Here is a 10,316-nt window from a genome sequence, read left to right as displayed (position 1 = left end):
ATCGAGTATAATATTATGGCGGGAAAACAATATTCTCTAATACAATTTTTTCTATAATTATCGTCAGGTCAGTCAGGTCTAAAGTCTAGTCAAAGTATAAAGTATAAGTAGTTTATTTTATCTCATATTAAGTATTGTAAGTAATAACAACATAATACCAAATACCGTAGGTATTACAAAAAGTAGAACTAAAGAAATTTATTCTTCACAAACTGAACAAGTAAATGACAATGATTCCTCTAAAGACGTTCATCTTTACTTTTTAGTTAAGTACCTAATTATACATAGGTACATAGGTAACTAATGTTTTCCTTTTTGTAGTAACAAAAATAATTATTTGATAATAATAATGACGTTGCTGTTGTATTATTTTCAAATTATATTCAGATAGGTTGTTGTTATCTTTACGTTATTTAGTGGAATTCTGGTGGTTTGAGAGGCCATTTAGGTTTTAGCGGTTTCTGGTGGTTTACGCTGCTGAATTTGGTGGGTTATTAAAAAAAAAGTTGGCAACACTGAAATTCAGTAGTGTTTTGTTTTTTTTTTTGTAAATAGTGCTTAGTGTGAACATTGGTGAGAGCCTGTGGTGAGAACCAACATAGAAGAAAGACATTCCTTTTTTTTAATTTTAATCTGTTGTATTTTGTATTATTATTGTATTTTTTTTGGAGCAAAGGACTCGTTTCCAGCTCCCAATAAATTAAAAAAAAAAAAAAAAAAAAGGTTCTAAGTTCTTCGTTGTAACTTGTAATAATTATTTTTACGGTATTTCTCAGAGAAAAAATGAATAACATTCAAAGATTCATTTATTTCGTAAAAACCAAGTAAAAAACTTAGTTGTTTAAATTAACTTTGCTTTATTTAACTAATACCCTTCGAAATTTAGACATGTAATGCTGCTTGTCCTTTTCTAAAATCGTTACAAATTGTACATTCCAATTTCCACCTAGGTACCTTTTTTATTATATTTCGGGATCTATTGAAAAACCAAACGTGAAAAATGGTAAGTATAGTCATTTAGCTTGTTATTAGTACATGGCTACTCCTATAAAAGGGTTGAATTCAGACTTTGTCCCCTTTTGTCCTTTTCACAATTAAAAAATGTTAAGTACTTTGAAAACTTTGTGGAGTTTGGTGGTGATGAATGATTAGTAAAACATAAGTTAGGACTATGTTTTAATTTATTTTCCTCAACACAACCTCAATCTATTTTAGTAGGACCTAATATGTCCATAACACAATTTCAGATGCAATTTATGCTGTTGTTCAGCCGACAAGGCAAATTGAGGCTGCAGAAGTGGTATGTAGCTCACCCAGACAAACTAAAGAAGAAAATTACTCGGGAACTTATCACAACAGTTTTGGCTCGTAAGCCTAAGATGTGCTCATTTCTGGAATGGAAGGATGTCAAAGTGGTTTATAAGAGGTTAATATTTTTCTTCTCGTGTCAAATTAACTTTAGTATTGCAAATATTTAATTATAGTTTTAATGTATGTAAATTCCTGTAGGTATGCATCTTTGTACTTCTGCTGTGCGATGGAACAAGAGGACAACGAGTTACTTACCCTTGAACTAATTCACCGATATGTAGAACTTCTGGATAAATACTTTGGCAGTGTAAGTTTCTATAAACTACAATATATTCTTGTCGTGAATAATGACAATATTTTAGTTCTTATGTAACTCAAATTTAATATCTGAAAATAAAAATTTCAGGTGTGCGAGCTTGACATAATCTTCAACTTCGAAAAGGCGTACTTCATACTGGATGAGCTGGTGCTGGGTGGCGAGCTGCAGGAGACCAGCAAGAAGAATGTGCTCAAAGCCATCGCTGCACAGGATCTGCTGCAAGAGGTCAGTAGTCAGGATAATGAGCTTGTGTAACATATTACTCATGACAAGATTGTATTTACTATTTACCTAACAAATGCATGGATTTGTTGGGTAAATAGTCAATCAACTCCGATCGGTCGAATTTGACCTCGTAAACAATAGATTTCCAAGAATCCGCAGAAGGATTAATTATGAATTAGCAATATACATTGTGCAATACTCTTGCTTTAGTTTTTAAAATAACAGTAATTTCTGCTATCTCATAGCATTAAGACTTCACTGTAAGTTTAAACATACAAAATTTACATATCAAATGCTATACAACCTTGTCATATCATATTTTAATGCATAACTAAAACTAAAATTATATTTAAACACAAATAATAATATGCTTAGGCATCAGTTTATTACTGTCTTATTTGCTTATGAAAACTATTTAAAGATTCTTCTAGTATTATCAAATGATATGATTCAGTGTGGAATTAGATGTGTGATTAATGGTCAATATATTATTAATATTAATTATAGATTTAAAATCTAATCTATACATACCCCAGTTGCTTAGAGTTTAGAGTAGGATTATTAATATTCATAAAAGCGGACCATTCTTTATAGGGACAGTGGCCTGAGTAGTGCCTTTACGTTTTGTGTTAGGTAATAAATATGTATGTATAAAAAAGATTAGGAGCACTGCCTTCTAAAGCAATTTTGCAAAAATTGCTCAAAACACTTTTTTATAATTTTTAGAAATGCTACTATAACAGTAAACTGTGTACCCAAATTTATTTAATTTATTTATATTGGTACAATACTGATAACACTGATAAAAATCTTAATTTATCACAAAGAAATAGGCACATTTTTGTGTTTAAAAGTTTTCTTTGTCTATGTATATATATTAATGTTCTATTTTATCTTCTCTTACTTACTTCTGGTTGCTTTCACTCTAAGCCTTTTATAACTGTTCGTTAACCTTCCCATAAGTTACGTATACTATTATTATACGTAGGATGTACAGCTTACTCTCTTCACACGCACCCAGCTAATATTTTCGTGTTTCCGTGTGATGTATGCATGCTCTGGTGGCGGCAGGACTTGAACGAGGGATTGTTGCACTAACCAAACACTAACATGTAACAGTCATGTATACTTTACATAATTCATATAACACTCGTGAACACTTTTACATTAATTCCAATTCGCCATGCAAGCTTAAGACATAATTGTCTTTTAGCTTTTTAACATTTGGATGGATAAATTTAATAACATTAAAACCAAGGGAATTGAATAAAAAAAACTACTGTAACTTAAAATAAACAATGTTATAATATAATATAATATAATATAATGTAAAAGAGTTTTTGAACTACAAATGTTGAGTATGTTCCCTAAATATAGATTGTTGTATGACTTATATAATCATTATTATTATTTAATTTTGAATTTTGATTTTAACTTCAACAGCTGTCTATATTTTGGGACATAACTCCTTGCATGAGCTTATATAATATTATCTACAATTGCATGAGTATAATATATATTATACACTTTATAAATTTTTTCTATACTTTTATTACTTATATACAATATTTTACTCAATTAACAACATAAACTGCATTTATTTTCTTTTATTACTTTATGTACTTTTCTTTATTATTTTGCTTAACTCGAGCACTTTATTATACAAAGACTGAAAAACGCAGCATATTATAACTTATTTCTAAGAATGACAATTACTTACTTGCAAAGTGATAATGTAGATTTGGCTTTGTAACAATATATATTTTAATACTTAACCTTAAACGAATTGTTTAGTGTATTTTCCATTATAAATTATATCCATTAATGGATAACAAAGAGCTTAACTTGACTAAATTTTCGTAATGACTATCATTGCTTTCCATTGGTCATTGTGCCTAGCTATACTGTACTCATTGACAGCAATGTATTGGTGAAGTAGCTTGATATTTGTGTATGTAGTGAATAGGTATATAAAGTATGTTCAGGACATTGTTTTACCTGAATCTATCAGTTAGTATAATTAAGAAACTTAGTATTTAATATACAGTAGATTATAGTTGATTTTCATACTTAACTCACTTAGGTACTTAAAATCTTCTGTACTGGGTGCAGTTGCATACTATTAATAGTACCATAAAATAAAAGTACTATTTAAAACGCAGGTTACTTTTAATCCTTTACTAAATCTGGGGGCTCTTACAGGAGTGCTAAGGTGCCTTGGCGATTTTTCTGGCTGGTATCAATCAGCATCCAGTATAATTTTTACTAACAGTCGCTTAAGGTCGATCTCGATTATGTAGAACAATGTCCTAGTAGTTGCCTCAAGTGCATAAGATCATTGTACGTGTTTAAATGTCGAAATACATTGAATTTTAAAACTTACATTTCTGTTTTCTTGCATGGCCCTTTCTAACCCGTAAGCGTAGTATGAGCATTATCATAACTGTAGCTAGACATGTAAAAATATGATGGTAACATTAAAAATATTTTAATCTACGATTTTGATGCATTTTGTCTTTTTCTTAACAATTTTAACTCATATTTCGCATACCCGCATTCCAGTAAGTTGGAATATGGTATAATGAAGCATTTAATAACATTTTCATAATATTTTATCTTACTACACGCAATAATACATTATTCCTGCTACGGTGCTCCTTGTGTCTGCTGGGAAATGCTTTAAGGTGATGGTGCTATTTACTAACAGCATGCTTATGGCTGCTTTATATTTATTTGAAACTTTTTAAATTAGGCAGTAAAGCCTAAACAATTTCTATCAGATATTAAAAAATTGCAGACTCATGTATGTAAACTTTTCGAAATAATGTTCTTATTGTAATGTTTGATCGAACTATTGCGAAGACAAATGTAATATTATAAGTACACCATTTTGGGTGAACGCCGTCACCCTTATTCAGGGAATTATTTCGTATATGGCAATTTGGGATGATACAGTTTGGGTGGTGTGTATTAGGACGAAGCTGTAGACGGCGCACTGCGGGAGGTGGGGCTGCTGTAGACCGGACGAGGACAAGACCCGGAGATGTGGGGACAGCTACAAGCGAAACTAAGTCTTAATTATTTGCATTACGTTATAAATTTGAAACAACAAAAAATATTGTCTTGACAGGATACCTTTTGATAATAACAATTTAACTGTCGCATATCATAAAGTAGATAAAAGAATCTGGTCCCTGGACTATGTACCCACTTAAGTTCTTTTCGGCATTGACGATATAAATATCACACTCATTAAATGTAGGTTAGGATTATTAAATATATATTAATAACCGGCGGCGGGCGGCATGAAACAACAGCAGACCACGCGTCGCAGCGACTAGAAGATTCTATGAATTTGTATAAGAACATGCAGTTCTTATACAAATTCATAGAATCTTCCCTACGATTCATCGTCTGCTGCTGCTGCTGCTGTTGCATGCAGTCAGGTTCCAACCCGTACCCTAATACGGTGCATACAGCATAATATTATCTTATTCACCGATGTTGTCTTTATCGAAATCACTGGTAATATTATGGTGAATGGGACATAGACAACATCCACTGTGTTTTTTGTAACACAAAGTTTTTATAAGTAAAGGTAAGAAAAAAATGAACCGAGAAGTATTAATAGAGAAATTATTGATCTAGTAAAGCAAGATAACTAAATAGTAATAGGTACAATGGGTGGAAATGCCTTTACTTTGTATCCGCAATAAACAATAACCATGAGATTAAATTGGTGTTCCAAAAGTATTAGATAAAAGGTGGATAAAAGATTTTTGTTCGTTTATATTATGTTATTACTTTTTTTTTGTTTTTTTTTTTTTATATACAGAGATCATTTATAAGATGTTTTTAATGTATTTAAGTTGTTTTTATGCAAGATTGTATTTTTGTTATTGTAAGTTTAAAAAGTACCCTGGACCATGTAAGGCGACTCAATTGGGAAAATACTTATTAACTAAATAAATTAAGGAAACAAATTATCAAGTAATGCTCTGTTTTATCAGGTATCATGTTATAAATCACTTTTTAACTTAGCTTGAATAGCCATTTAATAGACTTAAGTTTTGTTAAGCTCCAGCTCCAAACAAGGCCAATATTATATATACATCAGTCGTTTAACTTGAAAATAGAGTTACATGTACTTATTTATCTGCTTTTACCAAAACGATATTATAATCTCTTTCAATTAAGCAACACGTGAAATGCTCAATATATTTATATTATCTAAAAAAACTTTAACGAACATTGCTTGGACATCATCTTACAACTAAGAATATATTAATGGAAATTCTTTAAAAATAGTAGTAAGCAATGAGATCGCACAGCCACAATTGTAGCGCGATCGACTCGCCGCCGCGTTAGGGGCCTTAAGTTTGATGGATCTAAGTGTGTAGCAGAAATAATATGTCTTACCATGACGATAACTATGACTTTTAAATAGTTGGCCTTCAAAAGAGCGTGGCCTTCCATGGTCCATGGTGGTTACATAATATTATTAATTACATCTACATTATACAGGGTGCTTGAAACATAATACACAATTCTGATAAAGGAATATGTGGTAGGAAAATATGAATTTATTGACTATAATTTAAATAGTATAATAAGTGTCTCCATCGAATTTATTAGTTACCAGTTACGACTTACCACGAAGTAGTTGCCTCAGATCAAATAAAAAACCAAGAGGGCGCACGGCCTTTGCTACCATGTTACTTACATGTTTACATCCTCTTTAATTACTACTTAACTGTGGTCACATTTACAACTTCAGGTTATTCTACGCATGAGCTTGGTAGACTGGCCGTGCAATAGCTAGCTTAGTTTGACTCAAAAATTAAAGAAAATCTGGACTGAGTTGGTTGTTCGTACAAGTCTATATCTATACTTTTTATATTTAGTCTGAGGCGGTTGCATATACTTACATTATACATTCTCATACATCGACAAGAATAATATTATGTATATCATATATTATGTTAACAGGTTTACTCCTTGACCAAATGATATAAAATCGAATTTAATAATGTAAAACTTAGTTCCATTTTAACTGCTAGTTTTTGCCCCTTGAGGGCCTAAAAGCAACGTGTGCACTGTGCACGTATACTATACATATTTCCATAAAGTCACTCACCCAAAATATATAAGCTCCTAAGCTAAGAATAAAGTAGCTTTTTGTGAAGAAGTTAAAATGCAGTATGCTACAATATCGCATATCATTTCTTATCTTCATAGAATCAATACGCCATTCATATTTTATACAAAAATTTACAAGCCTATTTTTCTATTCAAAGTGTTTAGGATAATTATCTATTTTTGCTCTTTTGATATCTATATGCATACAATATAGTTATTTAATACCTCTAACGGTTAGGCTAAAGTATATACCTATAAAATCTTTGAAATTAAGGTCAATGTGTGTCCGGCATACTTTTCTAAAATTAAAGTTTAACTTAATTTTTTGACTTGAGATTCGCTTTTTAAAGTTACTTGTGTTATCGGAAATTATAGGCTATAAGTATATTAATTAGACCTATAATGATCTAAAAATAATCTTAGCTGCCGTATTTTTTTACTTCGTGGTATTTTTTAAAAACTCGGCGTGTAGACGGACTTCCCTTACAGTTTCAGGTAAGTCCGTCTAGCAGCAGTATAGCCATAACTTGTGAAGTAAAATGCATGGCAACGGTGTCTAGCAAAGCCGCAAAACGGCCATTCAAATATGTGTTTAAGGTGTCAGTAATACAGTTCGTATTCCAGAGAAAATTAATTTTATATCATTTTAAGGCATGACCGGCATATCGTAAGTCTAAGTGGTTGCAAACATTTTCATTAAAATTATAGTGAATTTTTTGAAAAATTAAACACTAAGTATAAACATAAATGTTTATTACAACAAAATTATATTAATTAGTGCCGGTAAAATCTACAACTTTGCTTCATCATCATTTATGGGATGAGACATTTTTCAACATACTCCCCTACTTTACTTTGATTTGATTATTGTTATTGATACGTCTACTTAGTACCTATTTTTTTATTCCGTAATATTAATATTTAGTTAGTTAAAATAACTTTTTAGTTTACGTGGCAGATAGAGGCCATGCACGCGAAAGTTACGCGTTTTTACCAATATTTTCGCCACTCAATTAAAATTATAAGGTTTGTTGGTCCGGGAGGTAGGATTTTTTTAAGGAAATTTCCTTGCTCTTTAAGGATCTTTTTTCAAATTTTGATTATCTCAAATAATTGTTGGTTTTGGGAATATTGAAAAAACCAAACCAATATTTTTTTAATTTGTTGTTTATAACTTTTGCCATTTTTATCAGCCCCTCTTGTATGCTCTTTTCGTGCAGTAAAATTTGGGCAATGCTATGATTTAGTAGTCCTAAGTTTAAATGCAAATTAATAATAAAGGCATGTATATTTGAAAATGTTGACAATATCTGATTCGGAGCAAGACCGGCATATGACGGCCTTTCCTTATGAAAACTAGACGGACTTCCCAATTATTGCAATTTTAGGTAAGACACATGTTGAAGGTGATAATAACGAAATTAAAGCGATATTAACGAATCGAACACCAGTAATAAGTAAAAGGATGACTAAATTACTTATGTAATCCAAGAAACTCCAAAAACTCCTTGGTATTTCCACTTTTTTTATTTTTTTTTTGCAGAGACTTACACTCCGACTGCGAGTACAAAACGAAAAAAAAACTTGAGATCGTTTTTTTCGTAACAGGTACTTAGTAGCGACATGTCTGTTTCTTAGGTCAAACTAACTTTGCAATATTGTTTTACGCACTGGGCCATATAAAACTAGTCGTTCAAATATGGAAGTTATTGCCGCTAGACGGACTTACCTCCCAGACGGACTTCGACACATTGACCTTATATAAATGGCTTAGCACAGCATACCTAAAATGTGTTATTTCAAGTATGTTAGGAATATGTGTAACAGATTCATTCAGAACATTCCAAACAATTAAAAACATTCCTTAATTTGTTACCTTTAAAATTTTGTCATTTATAATAATTATTATTACCTAATTATCTTTATACCTAACATAGCTGTAGCACATTATCATAAGTTTTAATAAATGTTTTACCATCCTATGTAACTTTATGTAAGAATAAAATATATCGTCATTTGTAACATCAGACTTTTATTAAATTGTTATTTTAAGACTTAATTTTTTATTGATAAAATATATAGGTTTAGATTCAGAGGTAAGTATGTTGTAGACTTGTAGTGGAAGATTATATTGTGGGTAGATACGCTTGCTAAACTCATTTTCTTTTTAATTTAGTTTAAGGGCTTATTAGTTATCCCACCTTACTAAATTAAGACGTCTAAATTAATTCAGTAACTAAATTTAGTCAAGTGAAAATTTAGCATTTAGAAAGTTAGGGTCCTAATTAGCGTACTAAATCGGAAGAAGTGTGCCTTCTGTTTGGTGTAATCAAATCCTAATTAGGACGTCTAAATGTAGTAAAATGGAATAACACTTATGTCGCGCCTATTGGGTTATGGCCGTCTCCCCACTATTATTACTATCATACACATTAACAGCAAGAAATATATCATCAATATAGCACACTCACACAGTTCGTTGTAAATTGCCGACTAGCGATAGCTCGCCTAACACGGCCACGAGCGACACTGGCTCAGTGATACCACTTGTTGCAGGAGGAGACTCCGCAGGGCTTCTTCGAGGACCACGGCCTTGGGTAGACCGCGAGACAAGATGGCGGAGCGCGGCGGTACTTGTAGTCAGCCATACCAGCTAATTAGTTGTTTAGTTTCGCTTTTTAATTTCACTCTCAACGCTAGAACACGGTTATAAGTATTTTATTGTATCGACTAGCTTTAAGTGATACGGTGGCATTATCGCAACAATCCTATTTAATTATTATGCGTTATAAATTGATCTACCAAAATGCATAAAATGTAAGGGCAACTAGTAGTTATAGTTATTTTAATTTAACTGAAATCGTATTTATCTTACAAAAGTTATTTTTAAATCTTTTATTCCAGTAATATAATTTAATTGTGTTTTTAGAAATTACTTTATTGCCATTGTGCAATTTTTAATGATAAATTATATTTTGTTTCAATATTTATTATAAAGTGCCAACAGACATTACTATGTACTTCCAACTCGTCTTTAAACTATCTCTACTTAGGATTTAAATACATTTTCAATTATACTAGTTAGCCGCGTAAGCAGCAACGTACTTAAGACCAAGACTGTAATATATTATTCCACTTATATGTAAAGGTCATATCGGGTCTCATATCTCGCTAATCTGTCTGGGGCCGGAAGTATTGTTAAAACAATGATCTATTATAGAATATTATATTGTAATTAATGAATAAATTTATTGCATTTAGTTGTTCGTTTTCTTAGAATTCCCTCCTAAACATAAGATAGTAAAGGTATCAATGAAACCAA

General features: G+C 31.3%; 1 protein-coding gene across 2 annotated transcripts; it reads left to right on the top strand.

The window, feature by feature from the left end:
* The first annotated feature begins 756 nt into the window (after positions 1 to 756).
* LOC121725692 (AP-1 complex subunit sigma-2) lies at positions 757 to 10,254 on the top strand. 2 transcript variants are annotated; one of them, XM_042112754.1, is made up of 5 exons: positions 757 to 1,003; positions 1,248 to 1,426; positions 1,510 to 1,618; positions 1,718 to 1,855; positions 4,830 to 5,675. In XM_042112754.1, the coding sequence occupies exons 1-5, from the start codon at positions 1,001 to 1,003 to the stop codon at positions 4,872 to 4,874; spliced, it is 474 nt and encodes a 157-aa protein (XP_041968688.1). In that variant the 5' UTR covers positions 757 to 1,000; the 3' UTR covers positions 4,875 to 5,675. The 2 variants fall into 2 exon arrangements, with proteins under 2 accessions (XP_041968688.1, XP_041968687.1); XM_042112753.1 differs by lacking the exon at positions 4,830 to 5,675 and adding an exon at positions 9,551 to 10,254 and having other exon boundaries at positions 760 to 1,003.
* The last annotated feature ends 62 nt before the right edge of the window (positions 10,255 to 10,316 follow it).

Source organism: Aricia agestis, chromosome 3 (genome assembly GCF_905147365.1).
Source record: "Aricia agestis chromosome 3, ilAriAges1.1, whole genome shotgun sequence".
In the NCBI taxonomy this organism is placed as follows: domain Eukaryota; kingdom Metazoa; phylum Arthropoda; class Insecta; order Lepidoptera; family Lycaenidae; genus Aricia; species Aricia agestis.
Note: the sequence above shows the minus strand (reverse complement) of the source record. Positions and strands in the feature narration are given on the sequence as shown.